The following is a 20303-nucleotide window of genomic DNA, read 5'->3' as shown; positions in this document are numbered from 1 at the left end:
TATTTGGGGGCCTTTTCCTATTGTCCAGCCTTGAAATTTTGCATATAATGAGTAACAAGCCTTTGCAATGCAATAGGTCTCGCATTTAGGCTGGTTTGAGCTATTGACATTGCAAATAATTATGCCTTTCATTTTGGTTTTTGTTTCTAAAACAAAGAAAAGGCATTGTCATGTATAATGCCAATATCTTAAGCTTGCGTAAATGCGAGACCTATTGCATTGCAAATGCTTGTCTTACACTGTCCCCTGCCTGCTGCTCACCTCTCAGTATCTACACATTGCACCCACACTCCCCAAAGTTTATTGCTTTCTGTGCCCCTTCCTATGTGTTGTTATTTTTTTTTTTACGCGCGGCTAAGTCGGGTCCTACTACGCTACTCCTGCCGCTAAGCAAGGCAACCTTACTCTTCCCTCTGCCCCTTCATTCTTTCTCCTACATCCGGCTTTATTTTAAATTTGATGCAGGCTGTTCCTTCGTTCAAAAAAGAAAAAAATGTTAGGTGGCAGGCTCTTTATTGTTTTTGTTTTAATTTAGCCCTCCAAGATGGGTGTCTAACCATCTTAAAATGGTCAATTATCACAAAATGGACACCATGTCATGGTGCATTTGCACGTATATATACTGAAAAATGAACCCCTATGTGTCTTGTCACCACGTTGGTGCCAGCCACTTTCCTGAAGTTCGCAGGTTTCACATCCTATGTGTGTGCTTTTGTTTTGTAAGTATTTTTTTATTAAATAATAGGTAGTCCCTGTCCCCTGCTACACATTCCATCTTGCATTTTAAGATCTCTTTTTTGTATTTTATTAATCCACTCACATCCATTTAAATTAACATAGCCATAGCTTTACTGTTCAGTTGCTTTAAAAGCTTATAATATGGTACAGTGTGCATTTTTCTTCTTTAAATAATCACTCCACCTCCAAAAAAAAAAATTGCCATTTACAATGCCAATAGCTCCAACTCGAACAAATGCGAGGCCTGTTGCATTGTAAATGCTTGTTTTATATTTGGGAGAAGGATGGGAGGCCGCCAAACATAAGATACAATTTTAGAAGGGTAAAAAATGAATAACAGGTTTTTTCTTCATCTTTAGGTTCTGACTGATAAAGACTGCTTCGCTCTTGTTGTCTATTTCATGTTACTCAAGATCCCTCAATAAAACACATTTCAGATATTCACTGTTATGCATGAATAATTCGATATATTATCCATAGCATGTGGATTAGAGCACTTCATAGTGGATCACAAATACATTGGTTTTCAAGGGTTATAGGACAAACTTCTACACAGAAAATTTAACGATTGCTTAGTTTAAAAAAAATCAAAAGGCCTCATTCTTTCAATGTGGTCTGTTCAGTTTCCTCTACAATTTTATGCACAAAATAAAAATGACATCAAAATAATAATGCTATAGAAAATTGTACCCTCACCCAGAATGCTTTCCGAAGGGCCGCAATGTTGATAGCGATGGCTTTTTCCCTGTTAATCATGGAAAGATAAGAGAAAAGTGTTAGGGCATTCATGTTAATGTTGTAGACTTGTAAAGCGCACAGCTACCCTAGCAACGGGGCGTCCCGGTGCTGTAGACCGCTGGGGAACCCGTCCTGGCTATCCCTGTGAGATGGTCCCTTTCTGGGTATCTCCAAGGTGAAACCAGGCATCCCCGGCGTCTGTGGGGGGCCGTTGTAGAGATGAGGCAAGCTTAATGCCCAGAATTGCCGAGTGTGTTCCTGGTTAGAGTAGGTACCGAGGCGAGAATTATCGAGTCCGTTTTGACCCTGGTCCATGACCCTGCCGCGTTGGGAATTGAACCCTGGTCCCTGGCCGATTCTCTGCTTACAGGTCTGCTGCCTCTAACTAGTGAGCCACACCTCTCCACACTAGTGAGCCACACCTCTCCACACTAGTGAGCCACATGTATGTATTGCTTTTCGAATGCGCATTCCCATTCGGCTTCTACTGCTCGCAATTTATCTATAAAATATCCCTATAGCAAATAGCTCTTCAGGCTCATATTGTTTTTCTGCAAGTTAAAAAAGTGTTGACTACTGACTCAACAAAAATAATAGCGACCCTGTGTAAGGGATAAATAGTGATAACCGGGTTATTTGTTGGACGTCTGTAAGTATCTAGAATACATATATACACCTACTACTTGCTTATAAACTGTTAAGAACAAATTCTCCACATAGTCACTGAATTAACCTTTTATCTGGTTCCTTGTAATAATGCTTTTAGGGACCATTGTGCATCCAGCCCTCCACACCCTCCGCGGAGAAACTAGATGGGATATGGACTGTGGTACAAAGTAACCAGGTTGGAATGGTAGCATTCTTGTTGCACTGGTAAAAAAAGAGTAGTGGTAATGCCAGATTCAAGATGGATAAGTACAAATTCCAGCAGAGGGTTCACTTGACCACCGCAATGCTGCAAGATAAGGATTCTCATAGGACAGACGTGCCCTAGGTGCCAGGAAAAGCAGACTATAAGCATATGATGCGGGACTACATTGTGATATCGACGTATCGGGAAACTGTTATCCAATATATAAGGGCCACAGTTGGTAGCCATTTAAACGGAATCTTAAACATTGTGTCCTTGGGTTCCACCAATTAAAAAGGAAAGAGAAAACAAAACATGAGTTTGCAGCTTTGTGTAAAACTGAGAAATGAGAATAGCTAGATGACAAGATGATGTTTTAGGATGGACCATAGCGTTGGAACTGCGCATACTCACACCCTGGAGAGACCATAAGGCTGGTGATGAAATGAATCAGTGGAGGGGTCTGTGAGAGCATAATTGTTCCCCGGATACACTAACTCCATATTTCAGAGGCAGTCTCACAGTAAATCACTTTCTGTGTTGTATATTGCATATATCGCTGAAGTACTGTAGACTTACAGTCTCTTCACCGACTACAAAGAATTCACCATGTGCAAATGGCGCATCTATTTGGATGTATGCTATCTGTTCTATGTAAAAAGTAGTTGAAACATTTTCAAACTATTAACGTCCTGTAGAGGCCTTAAACCACCACGTTACATTTATTACATTTGTGACATGCTTAAGCACACCCTAGCTCGAAGGCATTGTACAGCAAGACGAAAAAAAATGAAAGTTCATCAAGCTAAAAAAAAAAAAACAACAACTAGCAGTACAAATATATATAATACAAATGAACTTTCAAAGTTAAATAAAAGAAAAAGGGAGAAAAGATCGTAGTTAGAGAGAGCAGAAAAAGTGCAAAGACCCCACTGGAAAAATCAATGTTAAGTGAGAAAACACAATTGTAAAATTAGGCACAGCACAGTATATTGGAAAATGAAATCAGAAATGCATGGTCTGAACGTCTTCCTTTGTCAGATATGACGTTTGGGAAGGATATAGCCGTAGCCCTACATAAATTGGACTTGAAAAAGAAGAGGCAACAAGGATGAGTAAAACAAAATAGGATGGTGGGTACCAACATCTAAGTCGTAATCACCTAAAAGGCTTCTTTAAGCAGTACCAAGATGGAAGAAGGCAGCCATAAAAGATAGCAATGCTGCCGGCAATTTAATGCAAAGGGAGTGTACAAAGAACCTAAACAGTGAAGGAACATATGGCACTACGTACCAACTATCTCTGCATCCCGAGTGCCAATCACTACTATTGAGGTGAACCCACCACATGGCAGGAGAAAAGAAGCACATGTATGGGGTCAAGTTAAACTCACCCTTCCGATCACCCAGTGCACTCTACACGGATAGCTTATCCAATAGTCTTCCTGTTTTCTCCTGTCTTCTGACTGGCACGAGGACTATCAATATGAGATCTTTGTTGGGTCCCCGGCCTCCTGCTCTTTGTCTCCTCTGTGCCGAGCACGGGGAGGCTTGGACTGCGCTACACTTGTAAGATACAACAGGAAGATAGGCAGCAGGGCTATTTGGAGGGTATACCAGAAGAGGAATCAGTGTTCTGCTTACCTGTAACCCAGGGAGAGACAGGTGGAGTTTCTATCTGATATTTCTCTTGATATGATATGTGTATCAGCCCTGAATTAAAGTGCAACTATTGAAATTGATTCGAAGGAGTGGTACAGCGATGCAGCACAGAAATCAACCACTTTGTGCCTACTCTGTGAATAAGTTCAGCTATTCGGTTCAAAGCCAGAAGAAAAGTTTGATCATCTGTTTATATAAGAAAAAGCCTCCTTCTTTATGTCAACTCCCTACTTCCTCATTGCAAATATCATCCAAATCTTCCTTTGTTCAGCCATCTAGAACACCTCCTCCACACCACTAATCTCCAAATACAAGAAAGCGTTGTGGAGGGAACTTCAAGGAGCAGTCTAAGTCTAGAGGAAAGCCTTGTTTACCAAATAATACTCAGTGCTCCTGAATATTCTGAAGAAAGAATGAAGTTCACCAGTTGGAGGCCGATGTTCATTTCAGGAGTCTACCTCAGACGCTTAGCTATTGAAAGACTGGGACTATACATATAGCCTTCCCTCACAATCCAGTCAAGAGAGAGGCAATGATACCAGCTACTCATGCTCCCATTCAGAAGAGACGGACTCAGTTCTTCTAGTTAAGGAATGTCACAAATAGATTATGAAAGTGTTATTCAAAATGGAGACACTACAGAGGATAATATCATTAATTATGCAAGGAGCCTTCATGATTACTTTGGTTTGGATCTCATAGACACCTTCTTCCAAATTTGCATTGCAGTAGATCATCAGAAGTTCCTGGAGGTCTGTTTTTCAGAAAAGCCTTATCAGTTCCAGGTACTGCCATTTAGTATCAGATCTGTCCAAAGAGTATGTACAAAGATGTTCTCTGTTGGTTGCTTTGCTCCATCTATGAGGGTGTCACATTTTCCTGTACCTAGACTATTAGCTTATTTGCCTTGGAAGATCTGCTAGCACTTCAGAGATGCCTGGCTCAACACAGACTACTCATCAATTTACCGAAATTTCAACTAAATACTTCTCATGAAACTCTAGGGACAGAGGTTGCAGAGATCAGCGAAAGTTACTCAGATGAAACAAGATATGACAACACAAGTATGTCTGGGGGATGATGCTAGAGATGACTGAACATCTTCAAAAAAGTCAGTGGGCGCATTTATGCATGGCGGCAGAACACCACACTGGTGCCGACTGCTCGCCCCAAGCAATTGATCTCCAGCACAACTGTAGTATTTGGCTGCATCCTGACCATCCTAAATGGTTTCAGCCAGGGAGCCCTAACTTTGCATGGGTCCTCAGGCAAGTTCTTGCTGCCTGTGCCCCAGAGGGCACGCGTGTATCAGCCTAGTAGGCAAACTGCATTGACTGACCTTAGGGTCAGGATATCAGCATTGGCGTGGTCAGTCCCAGGGGGATGTTCCACCATGAAGTACATTCCCTGTAGGAAGATGGACCACCAAAACAGTTTATGATTCTCCCCCTGCATCACCCATCTAAGTGGCCTGTGGTCATTCTGAACCTGGAAACAAACACAACAAGTACTGTCCCAGTTTCTTGATGGCCCAGATCACTCCACCTTTGTTCCTTGGGAAGTAGCCACACACATTTATTTTAACCTCAACAGAAGGCAGTTGTAAGTCCAGGACCTCAGCAGCACATCCAATTACCACAGCAAAGGAAGCACTCTTTATTGTTGGGGGCCCAGTGAGGAACAAAAACCCTGTATCGGGGAAATTACAAAGCACACTGGCCTCCTGTTGGTCCAAATATAAACAGTCAGCTTCATAATTTGGGAGTAAATCATCACCACCATTGTCATCTCCAGGAGGTACACTTTAGTCCAAATTGGAACCACAAAGATGATTGAGTCTCTGAGGACGGTTCTGAGGTAGAGGCTGTATGTTGTCTGATTCAGGGTGTGCCGGAACCAGGTACGCTAGAGTGTAATCAGAGTGCGATCTCAGAAAGAGTCGAGATGGATTCGATTTGAGGATGGACATCTGAGTCGGAACCAGATCCCCCTCCAGCACTGGCAATGTCGGTAAAATGAAAGTGGAACCAGCGCCAGAATGAAAGGCCTCAACTTTCTGTAGTGTCACCTATGGCCCAGGGAACTCAGGGCACATCGGGATCAATTGGGGAATCTAAACCTCAAGCGGTAGTGGGAGACAGATTGGCACCTTCACACACTTGTGACTTCTTTCCCAATAGAGAGTGGCAGGAAGGAGTCTAATGCCACTTGGCCCTTCCGGGACCAGACTGAAGAGTGAGAACGGCTTCACGCTCTTCACTTGGAACGGGACATACATCAAGTCCGTGACTTCTTGCAATGTTCTGCGACATACAGCTTTCACTTCATGTTCCATGATCACCTTCTAGTTAATAAGACTACACTTAACGCATGACTTTGAATCAGCCCCTGAGCCTAAACACGAAATGCACACTTCTTGGGGGTCCATTACTGACATCTGTTTCCGACAGTCACAGCATGGTTTAAAACCTGTAGTTTTAGGTGGGGACAGAGTTCCCTTGCGCACTGGTTTTAAATTTAGAAATCGTCAAAAACGAAAATGGGCGCAGAGATTCGGAAAGAAAGGAACTGACATCAGGGAGAAGGGTTGGAGCCTATATGCGGCTACGCTCCCTCAGTTTCAGGGCAGAATAAAACCAATGCCAGACCACACGGTGACACCTAGTGGGAACACATCTGAGAACATTTCCAAATCCAATCTGGCAAATTCAGATATTCTATAGGTGAGGAATATACAAAAGGATCCATCAGAAAAGGTATAATATTTTATTGCTTCTCCCCAGTACTGTTAAAAACACAGCCTGATTTTGTGAAAAGCCTTTCGGACTGAGAGTTCTTTGGCTCCTCATTTAATCTTCTCCTCCAGTCGCCCTAAACCGTGAAGTCTGGTTTTAACCATTTTAAATTTCAGAAACGTTTCCTTAAATTGACCAGTTTTAAAGTTTTCAAGCTATGATGGCACTTATTATCGGGGGAATGCAGCATTCGTACATACTTGGTTATAATAACAGCCTAAATAACAAGGAAGCCAAAAGTTTTTAAATCGCCACAGAGTGATGGCAGGAACACCTTTGGCATCTTGTACTAGCACAGTACTGAACGACTATTATTGGGCTCTGGTCTGGCAAATTCCAAGATATGACATTGTGATATATTGTACCTGCTGCGCAATAAACCAGCAAGTGCACAACTCTTTACAATGGCTTGGATACCAGGGTGAAATTGGTGGCCATGGGTAAGTTCTACACCCCCTCTCAATATTTAAACCAGCCTTTCTCACACTAAATAGAATGCTCTGTAATTCAGAAAAAAGCTGAAGATTTCACTGTCCCCCCAGAATCATGCTATTCAGTTTAATGCTAATCTGATCACCAGCCTCGGTGCTAAGAGGCAGTCAGATGAATGCTCCACTTTACAAACAAAGGAGAAGAGGGAGATTTGGCAAGGTGTGGTTTTGAATGGGGTTCTCAGTATGGGGAGATGGTAGCCAAAAACATCTTCTCAAACCACTAGATTAGGTGAATGTGATCTTGGTAGTGTTAATGCAATGCTGGAGTGCTGAAAAGACTAGAAAATTGAACTCTACTTACCCACTAATAATTTTGATATACTTTAAAAATATTAACAAAATATACACAATTCAACCGAGGTCCCATTAACAGAGGATAGACAACCAAAACATAATAGGCTGCATAGAACCTATGAATGAAGAAGTTGACTTTTCCCAAATAATTTGATCTTTATTTTTTGTTCCGTGAAATTTTCTCACAATTTGTTAGTGTGTACACTGGTCACATGCTGTACATTTTGACTGAAGAAATTAATCTTCCCCAGTTCAAATGACTCCCATTTGCTACTCACTGAGGGTGAGGACACAGTCATTCATGCACTGTGATGGCACGCAGCAATAACACGAACAGGAAGAAGCTTTACTATTTTCATACCAGTAACTTCCATTTCTCTAAGCACATTCTTTCTCAAGTAAGTTTCACTTTATGATTTTGCACAACTTAAGTTGCTGTAATTCCAATAAAACACATAGCGCCTGATTTAGAGTGCGGAGTATGGTCTGCACTCCATCACAGTGATGACAGGGTACCCATCCTCTGCATTTACAGATGTCTGCCAGCCCTGCATCCTCTCTAGTTGTTGACTGGGGGAACCTTTGTCACAGGGGTTCTTGCCAATGTGTTAAAAATGTAAAATGCTGTACCATCAAACTGATGGACGTTCATCAAACTTTTCACGCGTTTGGTTTTTCAAAACAAACTCCGGAATCAGGATTTTGTTTTTGGAAAATCCAAAACTAATGACCCCCACACGCTGGGAGTTAACTTCTGTGTTGTGGTGGTCATTTAAAAAATGTTACTGTCCCTTATCACCAGGTCTTACCCGGTGGTGATGGAGAGTAAAAACTGTCCGTTTGACCGCCAAATCTAAATTACCTGAGCCCTGACGGTCTGTACTCTGCTGGGCCACCTTGGGTCTGTCGTTGATTTACACATGGTCTGCCTACTTGAAAATCAGGCGGGCGGACAAAGGGTTTGGCTGTAAACCATAAACAGCAATAAACATAGTATAAAACAATAAAATCAAAAAGCATACACCAAAAGAAGCAACAAAGCTTGCTTAGATCAGACATGCATCATAAAATATATGATAAAACCGACGCAGCCAAAACATTTAATAAACTCCATAAAAGAGTCACAAGAGTGAACAAAATCAGTCTTGGTCCATAAATCCTCACGGTGCTGGTGCATAAGGGAAAACAACGTTTCTAACGGCACCCTATGCTTTAATAATGAACAGGTCCAGGCATGAGCTACAGCGCCTCAAAGCGCTACTGCATGAGGGGAGCAGAGACACTGGGAGCACCCTGTGCTACTGCGACAGGGCCCGCGTTAAGCCTGACATCATGCGCCTAGTCCAGGTAGTGGGAGACATAAAAATAATGCTTTCACTCGCTTTATATCTTAAAATATGAAGAGCCTCAACATGTTTTTTAATCCCTACATTTTAGTATACTGATAGTATCCATTTTTTCCCTCCCCTTCACATAGGCGAGGCGGAAGAGCAGTGCATGCTCCATAGTTTCCTTGTTGGTACCACAAGAGGGGCATGCCCACCTGTCCCGTCCATGTGGCCTAGCCCAACCTGAGGTGAAAGAGAGCAAGGGAAGGGTGGCATAACAAAACTGGAGGTATAATTATATAGGTGCCGCAGGTTCAATCTCGTCAAGGTACCACTCAGTCTTAAACTCATCCTTCACCAAGATGAAAGCGTGGGTTAGAGGGCTGAGGGATGTTTGTGGCTACATTACCTTTATTGTGTACTGGCCATAATTGGTTTGATGGTATTCTTGCTAATAGACCCCGCTGTCATCAGGTCTTCCCACAAATACTCTAAATGAGGCCTATGTACTACAAATAACCAGGCTCACACATACTGTATAACATAACAATCACCTACCTCGCTTACAGCTCTTTGATTCCACCTCTTCTCCAAGATCACACCCTGCTTCAGGCAAATAGGGTGCAAGTAAATTCCCATCTTCTCCACTGGCACCAATGTAGTAACTGCGCCCAAAGGCGGTGGAACGGGAGGCAGTATTAGGCACAAGAATTCTTTGAGACGGTAGATTCCGGGATTGGAGATGAGAGTTGCGCCAGATAAATTCTTATATAAACAAAATGAAAAAAATCTGAGGCAGTGATTGAATCTAAAAAAATATGATTAAGAAATAACTACATGGACCATTAATATAATAGGCTCCATTTCCCAGGTGACACGTCTTTTTCTCACTCTTAATGATAATAAATTGAATATCACAATATATATTCCTGCACACATAAGCTAATAAGGTTTCTCTCAAAGCAGATGGGTGGTTTATATTAATTATCACTGATCACATCACATATCAGCGATGACATCATCAGTGACATAAGAAGTAAACAGTCAAAAAGCTACACAATTTTCATTTACGTAGCGCTTAGTAATTGAGGCACTGATGCACTTTACTCTAAGTAGCCCGCAAGACTAAAACCCAAGTCCAGTAGAATTATTGATTATTAGGTTTAGTCTTGTTCATTGAGGTAAAACATACACCTACTTCACGGACTACACGGACCACTGCCTGCTCTTAAAAAATGAAAAGAAAACTTTTCATTTTACTTTTTGTAAAGCATCTCGTTTTCCTTTAAGGAAAACGGGCTGCTTTACAACAAAAATAAGATTGCTTTATTTAAAAGCAGTCACGGACATCGTGGTCTGCTGACCTCAGCGGGCCACCATCCCCACGATTTTTGCGATTCCTAGGGGATCCCCAATTGCGATCTACCTCATTAATATTAATGAGGTAGAGTGATTTGCGACCCCCTAGGAATCGAAACTCTTTGAGTTTCATGCATTGTAAATTGCGATTACCTAATTGCGATTCTCAGTAATTCGCAATTAGGTAACCGCAATATACAATTTTGAATATATTTTCAAAAGTACCTCAACTCAGGACATGTGTGTCTAGTGCATTGTATGCTTTAGAAAAAAAGCCCATTGCAATTGGAACATGCACACTTGCCATTGTGGTGCCTTCCTAAGGCTCACTGCCTGGGAGCGCCAAAGCACCGCCCGCCAGACCAGGATAAAACTCTTAATCTGGCGGGCGGTTGGCAGTGGAGTTTGGGGGTGTGGGAGCGGGGTGCTGGCATGATGGCCCGCTCCCACACCGCCAAACTCGTAATCAGGCCCTTAGTTTTTTTTTATGATCTGAGTGAACTTTTTTGTTTAAGAGAAGACACAGTTCAGTAATCAACTTCTTTATTTAAGAACCAACATTCATCTACTTGAAAGTTGATTTAGTAGCTCAAAAGACAAAACTGTGACTTACCGAACTACCAATGGATACATTGAGTCCTACCTTTAGAATATATTTTTAGCATCAGGATGTACTGGGTCTCAAAGAAAAATTAATTTCAATAAGGAGTAAAAATTATCGGCACTCTACTGGTTTTACGGAGATACCATCAAATGCAGAATCAAACCTGCAAATAGTGATTAACTGATTGAGACAGTACACATTGGGCCATCGTTACAAGACGCTTGTCATTTCCAATGGGGCTGCTAGCCCTGCAACCAGGGTGTGGCAATTACTCTACATTGACAAACAGACTTCTTGGAATGAAAATTATAGTGAAATGGAACATGGTGTCTGCTGCTACAGGCTGTAGGAACAGTAATGCATTTATTTTAAATGTTGTCCTTAGTACTTATAAATACTCCTATCGAGTACGCTAGATAAGAAAATATATGGTTAGTTCCCACCATTCTGTAGAGCTGCTTTGTAAGGGCAGTAAAGAAGCATTAAATCATATATGCAAGTCCGGTGTCTTTCATTTTATACTATGGGCATGTAAGAGAAAACCATGGCCCTGGGACCTCGAATTCTCTTCATTTGATTTTGTTCATATATAGCAGATATTTTTCTATGCTTTTTGATAGGACAGCTCTGTGAACATATGGTATTGAGATACGTGAAAATTGTCCTTTCTGTTTTGAGGCTCACTGATCCCTTCTCTTCTCTTATGCTTCTCTTAGGGTGAATCCTCCTTGGATGTTACGGCTTTGTGATGGTGAAAGTGATCTAATACAGTGGTCTAAGGAATGATTAAGTAAACCTGTTCTTGATGTTCCCTGTTTTACAGCAAAATACCCTTAGCAAACAAGTTCCGAAACTTGGCAGCATAAACACAAAATAAAGCATTTTTACCTTTCATGCCATTGTTCGCTTGCTGGAGAGTTTCTTTCTGCAGTTTGGAATGAGACTAGGTAGGTGACAAAATTGAGGCAATAGTTAAATTGGCTGGTCTTCAGTAAAACCATTTAAAGAAAGAATCTATAAGAAACTGGTATGACTCAACTTGGTGGAAGGATGCTTCAGTGTCACTCATCTTAAGAACACAATGCTCATTCTGTGTTTATTTTCCTCAATTTGAAGATAGCTGGAGGTGCTCTACAATTACTTGAATGACAACAGCAGAGCATGCACAACACCATTAAGCCAATTGCTAGTCCTCTGACAAATGTATGAATTTGTATTGTGTGGCTCAGAAAAGTGAATACCTCGAGGTACGTCCTGGTAGGATTAGTGTATTTTCAACCAACATTTCTCATATAATTTCATCCAATTACGAACAACCTTACCACATAAATACTTCACCTTCAAAAGCTGGCACAAAAACCACTATGAGGAGAGGATTTACCATACATCTGCTCAACAATCTTTTTCTTTGTTCCAAACAATTTACTGGCAAATGAAAGGATATCATATAATCACGATCATTTGACAACTGATCACTTCACCTTTTATAGCACATGATTTTTTATAGCAATTTCTAGATCTCTTCAAATGCCCCAATTAATGTATTAATATATCACAAGCATCACAGTCTTTGGCCTACTCTTCTCCCTGTCTCTGGTCACCCCTCACTTCTGGGGAAAGACCGATTATAAGGGGAATGGGAGGGGTGTACTGGTTATATCCAATTTTTGTAACTCAATCGGAAAGGGGGCTCCCTCTCCTGAGCCTAATAGCTACCTCCATGAAAGGTAACAAAGAACAGCACTACTGTTCATCACACATTGAACAGGCTGACTTCCTTTGCAATTCTACCAGTGCGACCTTTTGATTGTGACCTGGAGTTTGTGGGTACTAAGCACTCCTCCAATGTATTCCTAGGCATCAGAGTTTCTAATTAACATTCCTACGTAACCACCATTGCCTAGTTTGCCAAAAAAGAGAGGCATCTTCAAGGTAGCTTTTGTCAGTTTGAAAAACGTCTGTGGAAATGTTCCCTTTGCTAGAATGGTTTCTCACCTGTAAACCTAGTTCTCCTTAAGGGGAATATCCATTGAACAGTCCTTCCATTGTGCTGGGATGCTACAGCACTTTTTTCAAAGTCACATTTTGTGTAGTAATTTAGCCAGGAAGTATATGAGACACAAAAGTATACTCTAGCAGCTTAATAACAGACGATATTGTCAATCCCATTATTTACTTTAAAATATTAAAGAAATCAAAATCAAGCCTCAAAAAAGGCCACTAAAAAAGAAACATTTAAAAACAGCCTTCACAAACCCCTTTTGTTTCTTTTAAAGGGATTGTTAGGGAAGGAAACTGCACTGGGACAATCTCTATGCAGGAAGCCATCTTACCCATAACAACATCACCGTTCTGACTGGCACATGCCGATTTGGTTGAAAAAGTGGCAGTTGGGTCTGGAAATTTAGAACCCTCTGGGCATTGGGGTACGCTTTGGATGGGATAGAATTCAGAACTGCTCCCAGACATGGCTGTATGTGGGTTTTTGTGGCATTGATCGTGAACCCCAATTTGCATTACATATTGACAGTGGTCTGCATGTCCTGTAGATACCTCTTTCTGCTTGGACTCCTAATCTTCCAATCGTCTAGGTATGGGGTGACATTAATGTTGTGTCTTCTTACATGTGCTATCACAACTGCCAGATATTTTGTAAATACTGGTGGTGCTGTTGTCACTCTGAACGGCAATACCTTTAACTGTTAATGACGTCCCCTTACCTCAAACCTCAGGTCAAGACGATGTACCGGATGAATGGGAATGTGAAAGTAAGTACCCTTCAGGTTGAGTGCCGCCATGAACTCACCTTCCTGTAGCAGTGGAACCACATCCTGCAGTGTCACAATATGGAAGTGTTCTGACAAAATGTTGTAGTTGAGAGGTCAAAGAGCTAGTATGGGCCTCAATGTTCTGTACTTTTCAGGCATTAAAAAGTAAAGAATATAATCGTCTGCCTGGTGCTGCTTTGGGACTAGGCCTAATGCTCCTTTCAAAACCAGCACTTTTACCTCCTCTGTGAAAAGATGGAGGTATTGAGGGCCAAGGCCCTGGCTGTGTGGGGGTATGTTTGGAGGGTGTGATGTAAGTTCTACCAGTATCCTGGCAGACAGCACCCACTGGTCTAAAGTTATTTCTGGCCATTGGTGGTGAAACTGCTGTAGTCTTCCCCTGACAGATGTTGTCTGATCGAGGGGGGAATGTGTTATGTTAAAAATGTATACAGCGCACGAATACCAGTGGTGTCTTGGCACTAAAGTGTGAGACAAGTCACTGCTTTGAGGAGGAGGGTCCCTTTCCAGGTACTTCTACCTTTGCCTCTCGTACTATCACATTTGTATTCTCCCCTGCAAAAGCCTTTTCCTCCCTGATGGTAGGTTTGTTGTTGTCCTTGGTAGGACAGGTTGTCAGTACTGGTGGCTTGGGCTGAACCTCTGCCACAGTACCTACGAAAGGACTGCTTCATAAGGGCTATTGTCTGCATTGCACCCATGTATTTTGCAGTATCTTTGTTCTTTTTGATCTTTTCTAATTAGGCATGTACCTCTAGGCCAAAGAGCTGTTCCCCATCAAATGGGACATTGAGGAGGTGATGTTGTACACAGCCAAACATGCCTGTGTACTATAATGGCTTTATTAATCCCTTGTGCAGTGGTATCTGCACTGTCTAGAGCACATCTAATAGTGGTGTTTGAGATGTGTTTTAACTGCATTGGTCAGGAAGGTGCTGTAGCAGCTCTTCCATGTCATCCCAGGTAGCTCTGTTGTAACAGGAGAGCAAGCCCACTAAATTGGCAGTGTGCCAATGATTAGCATGGTCATCTGCCATCTTTCCTTATCTGGGGAAGGAGCATCACCTGTACTCTGGAAAGCTGCCCTCTTTCTAGCTGTAGTGACCACTAAGGAATCGCTACACTGTGTCCCCTAAGGTAAAGTGGGTCAGCAGGGGAAGGCTTGTATTTGCACTCAATACGGGTAGTGGGAACCCTTGACTTCACTGGTTCTTTGAAGATCTCAGTAGAAACCTTTTGCATTGACCCTCTCATAGTTAAGTATGAGTGCTCGGTTTTGGAGAGCGTCTCTCCCAAAATGTCAATTTTTGTTCCTGAGTAGTCTCCATCTGGACCCGATGGCACACTGAATGACTGTGGTATGAAGTAGTTTCATCTGAAGGCGAGGCTTTGACCGGGAGTGATTGTATGAGGCTGGCTTAGTATATGGTGCTGCACACTTATTTAGGTGAAGCCCCTTCCACCAATCCAGACAACCCTTATGGTGATTATACTGGTCTTAGACAACCATAGAAAGCTCTCTAAGTGGTAGCTGTGGAAAGCAGCCTTCCGGCTTAGTCCAGAAGGAGTGTTAATTCTAGGTTTACTGAATAATAACAATAGAAAAAATACTCAAACATTTCAGTAATAATCAATGAAAATGTTAGAGAAGGAAGAACAAACAACACACCAAAAGATTGCATGAATCTGAAGATGTATTAAGTGACATTTCAATATATTCTTTTACATTTTATGATGTCAAAGTAACATTAGAAGGCTGTCACAGTTCATGAACATATGAGTTGTTCAAACAGTGCAAGTGATATGGTGAAAAAAGTGCGAAAAAAGTGCTAAGTGTGAACGAGATATATACAGTGCTGTACAGGTGGTTAAAAACTGGTCATTCAAAGAACATCCATCCCTAGGTACATAAATCTCTGCTTGGGATTTAAATTCCATTTCATGTGGGGCAGAGAGAGTAGGGTCAGGATTCTGCCAGGCACGTCGACGTTTCGACCCAGAGAAGTGCGTGATTGATTAGTAGGCACAGCAGGTCTTCCTCAGGACAAAGCAAACCAAGGGACATCCTGATTTGAAGAAAGAAAGAAAGAAAAGTCCTAAGGGTTTGGTCCAGCGTAGGTTGGATTCAAAGAAATGATTGTATGAGGTCCTTGATGATGATGAATCACATCAAAGGAGCAGCACAGTTCAGTAGCTCTCCGGTGCTGCTCTGGAACTAGCTTCTCAGTTCCCGAGCATACCCTGGAGACTGAAGAGAGAGAATCCTGACCCTACTCTCTCCGCCCCACGTGAAATGGAACTTTAAATCCCAAGCGGAACAACTCATATATTCATGAACTGTGACAGCCCTCTAATGTTATCTTGACATCATAAAATGTAAAAGAATATATTGAAATATCACTTAATACAACTTCAGATTCATGCAATCTTTTGGTGTGTTGTTTGTTCTTCCTTCTCTTACATTTTCATTGATTATCACTGAAAAGTTTGAGTATTTTTTTCTATTGTTGTTATTCAATAAACCTAGAATCAATTCTGTACCCGACAGAGTCGACCCCACGGAGGCTGTGTGCAGAGTGTAAACACAGCCACGTGCTTAATGCAAGTCAATGGGGAAGTCCCAGTTGCAGTTTTCATGAAGGACCGTTCCAAGTGAACCCTGAAGAAACCCTATGGAAGACAGAAGGTTGGAGAGTCACCCCACCCATGGATACCCTAGGATACCTACACTAGGGAAGCCGGGTGCATAGGTGCGAAGTGTCGTCGGAAACCGCCGTAGACCACAATGGAAGACTTCAGGAAAGGTGCCGCCGGCGAGGCAGGGGGAGGAATCTGGTGGAATCCAAGGATGGATTCTTGGAGAGAAGTACCTGCAAGCAGAGGGAACAGAGTCTATATCACTGGGAGGTGACCAGGAGGCATAGAAGACCAATGACCACTGACGGAAGATGCAGGAGGCATGACAGTGACCTAGTTGCTGCAGATGTGAGGACCAGGCGATGCTGTCGAAGACCATGAGCTGTTCACAAGCTGTCCCACGTTGGAAGTCGAGAACCATGGGGGCGGTGTCCGGCGGGATCACCAACAACCCTTGGCAGCAGTAACAGATGTGGTAAACGAAAAAGGAGCAACATTGAGACGAGCATGGGACTCACCAATTGCAAGAGAGTCAGAGCAGGCCACGAGCAAGCAGGGGAGCCTACGTAAGCCAAAGAAGACCCTCAAGAGGACCCACAGGCCGAAGGCACAGTGGTAACAAGGGGACCTCGAGGAGCTCAACACAGATGCAGGCCCACGGTGCAGAGGATGCGGTGAGGATGAAGATCTTGGCAGGAAGAGATGCTGGGAGCTGGAGCTTTTTGTAGCCCGAAGATCTCTAGAGTAGAGAGCCAACAAGCCTTGGCAAAGACAAGTTGACGCGCTGCACAGGGGTTTCTGTTCCAGCGGTTCCGACGAGGGATACTGGCCTCAAACTTGCTCAGAGGACACTTTTGTATTTAAGGTATCCAAAACTGATCCCAGAAAATAAAGGGATTGAACTGGAATGGAAATTGATTTTGTGGGATTTTCATGCAGTCCAAATATGTTGACGGTGATGACAGAAATCTGGTAATGTCGCCACACTTGCTGATATGTTGAAGTTCTGATTAGTCAATGATCTAGACAGGGGTACACAAATATCTTCAACCTCCTGAGATATGCTGGAATGACTCGCATGCATTTTTGAAAAGGACCTTAGTGCAGACTTAATACTAAAAGGAAGGACTTTGTATAGGTAATGGCCGCTTCGCACTGTAAACCTCAGGAATTTGAAATTTTCTTTAGCATCTTGCAGATCTAGAGCATAGCCAATCCCCTGCTGGAGTTGGGGGTAGATCTGATGGCCAGCCAACATTCTGAACTTTTGTTTACAAATCCATTTGTTGCCTTTCTTCAGGTTTACAATAGGTCTCAACTTATTCTTTGGTTCCTTCTTGTTCACGAGAAAGTAATAGAAACAAAATTCTCATTCCTTTGTGAGGAATTGGGATCTTTTCCACAGTCAGATTCCGTGACAGGATGTAGACTTCTTGCTGAAGTTGAAAGGGCATGACTTCTTAGGTGAAATTGCTGGGGGGAGGATACTTGAATCAGAGGCAGTAACCATTTTGTATAATATTTGGAACCCCGTCACTAGATATAGTTTGCACTCTTAAGTGTAAGGAGTAATGCTGCCCCCACTGGAGTGGGTAACAGAAGAGGGGAAGTGGGAACTTCTAGTTTAACACTGGTGGTAAATTTAGTGGCTGGGGCAGACTGTTGGTGACCTCCTCTGCATCTGGATTAACACCTCTGCTGTTAATGCTAGTGAGTCAATTAAACCATATTGGGGTAGTATCAGTGGTGGGGTCTGGGAATGTTTACTGTATTCCTTTCTCTTCTTCAATCTGACCCCTCACAGAGTGTTGAGTTACGTTTTCATGCAAGAGATTTCATCAGCATGTAATCCAAACAATGCGTTACCTGAACATGGAAGATTACATATTCTGTGTTGTGCTTAAGGTTTCAGTCCCATGAGTCTAAGCCAAGGTGAATTAAGTAAGGCTAAACCCTCATAGTGTCCATAGGTTGCTAAAAGGGATGTACCTCCTGCTGCAGCACTTATGACTTGACTGGATACCATCCATACCTCTGTTTATGATTTCTCTTGAATTCTTTGCGTATGTCTCTTGGCAGGACATCTATGAACTACTGCAGTGAGCCCCAAAGTGACTGTCCATACCTCCAACATACTTTCCTCCAAACTGATTCCAGTTTTTAGGTCGAGCCCTGAGCCAGTGCGCAAGCGCTGCTCTGGGGTTGATCTGTGGTAGTAGAGTACGCCCACTACCCGGCCCATCTTTTTCATTGGCTTATGTCTTTGTTGTTCCTAAATGCTGCCTTCCGATTGGTTTATAGGCTTGTTAGTCCCTCCTTATGTAAATGTAAATTGATACTTGTATAGCGCACTACTCACCCGCAAGGGTCTCAAGGCGCTTGTACGAATACCGCTGTGGAACCCATCCTGGCTTTCCCTGTGGAGGTGGAGGCCAGGCATCCTTAGCGTTGTGGGGGCCGTTGTGGAGATTAAGCAAGCTATTGCCCAGAGTTGCAGGGTGGGACTCCATGATTGGAATAGACACCGAGGCGAGAATGATCATGTCCTTGGAATTTTTTTGAACCCAAGACCCCCCGAGGCGGGGAATTGAACCCTGGTCCCGGGCTAGACCTCTGCATCAGGGTCTACCACTCTAATCATTGAGCCACACTTCTCCACCTTATGATGGCCATGTCGTCATTTGCATCCTTCCAAGGCTACTGGGCGCTTTACTCCGAGTGTTGCACGGTATGTGTTATTCAGATTGTAAGTAGGCCTGGGCGAAAATTTCGTTCCGTTCGCGGAAATTGCGATAATTTGACATTTTCGCGTTCCGCGGAGAGCGCGAAAATGTCAAAATTTCTGCTTTCCGCAGCTTGGCGATAATTTGTTTCTTGCTCGCGCTGTAAAATAATACATTCTCGCGCGCGATCGCCTTACCTGAATCCCTGCGTTCGCCGACAAGTTTTCTTGATCCGGTCGCGTTCTCCATGAGATGTTGTATTGTTTTTAGCCATTTGCGCTGTCTCGCGACAGTTCGCGCCCGCAGTGACGTCATGCGTCGCACGATCACGTCTTTCTTCTCGCGATCATGCACCGCGAGACAACTCAAAACAAGATGGCCGCGCCCGCGAGCAACCACATGGGTAAGTTGGCAACCCGCAACCATGCAGAAAATCTCGCGAACATGCGGGAAAAAAACTTCCGCATCTTCGCGATATTTCCGCTTGTTTGCGATAATTTTAAACATTTTCGCGATAATTTGCGGAAGTGGATTTCGCGAATTCCGCCCACCCCTAATTGTAAGCACTATTTTCTTCCCGTGCCTCCCCCCTGCAGTCCTTGCCTTCTCGCCCCCCCACCCGCACTCCTGTTGTTCGTGTCTTCTCGCCCCCCTGCCCCGCCCGCACTCCCGTTTGCAATGCAATAGGTCTCGAGTAAATGTGAGTCCTACTGCATTGCAAATGCTTGTTGCTAGTTTTTTATCAACCGCAATGCGCTCATGGCCGCTCACCGTTTGATTGAGCCACAACTTCCAATTTCAGTATGTGTGCTGCAGAAGTGAGCCCGAGGCTGAAGTAAAGGTGCTTATTTAATGTAGACTTTTCAACCGTGAGTTTGTCTATGGCTAATGTTTCTTATGTAGTCCTCAATGTCTACTATCTCGTGTATTAGTACATGGCAGGGATTCCACCTTCCCATAGACTGCATTTTGTACAGCGTGATTTACTACTTGTAGTTTTCTTTGACCGGGAACCGCTGGCTCTACACTATACTGCTATCTGCAGCGACGAGAGCAGCACCGGGATTGAAATGTGTAGTGGGGGCTAAGTGTGGGGGCCCCGAGCCCCAGCCTGCCAAACATGGGCGGATCCAGCCCAGAAATGAGTCTGTTTCTGTTTCAGGATTAGTTCCTCTCTCTCCCTGCACTGTGGCCCCTTGGGCAGCACCAGGAAAGCTCCCCTCCTCCATGGCGGGCTGGAAGGGCGACTCAGTGCAGGAGAAGTATCGACTGGTACTGGTAGGCAGCGGAGGC

The 20303-nt window shown here is 43.2% G+C and overlaps 1 protein-coding gene across 3 annotated transcripts in view; it reads right to left on the bottom strand.

Annotated features, from left to right (window-relative positions):
• Positions 1-20303, bottom strand: part of AGBL3 (AGBL carboxypeptidase 3) — a 616174-nt gene that overhangs the window by 48676 nt on the left and 547195 nt on the right. For all 3 annotated transcript variants that reach the window (XM_085651966.1, XM_085651965.1, XM_085651967.1), the window contains exons 17-19: positions 11750-11804; positions 9457-9663; positions 1435-1483 (exon numbers count right to left, since the gene is read on the bottom strand). In XM_085651966.1, the coding sequence (XP_085508092.1) occupies positions 1435-1483; positions 9457-9663; positions 11750-11804 (311 nt within the window). The remainder of the gene's footprint in view (positions 1-1434; positions 1484-9456; positions 9664-11749; positions 11805-20303) is intronic.

The sequence above is a fragment of the Triturus cristatus genome, chromosome 4_1 (assembly GCF_964204655.1).
Source record: "Triturus cristatus chromosome 4_1, aTriCri1.1, whole genome shotgun sequence".
In the NCBI taxonomy this organism is placed as follows: Eukaryota; Metazoa; Chordata; class Amphibia; order Caudata; family Salamandridae; genus Triturus; species Triturus cristatus.
The sequence above is the reverse complement of the archived record's forward strand: the minus strand, read 5'-3'. Positions and strand labels throughout refer to the sequence as shown.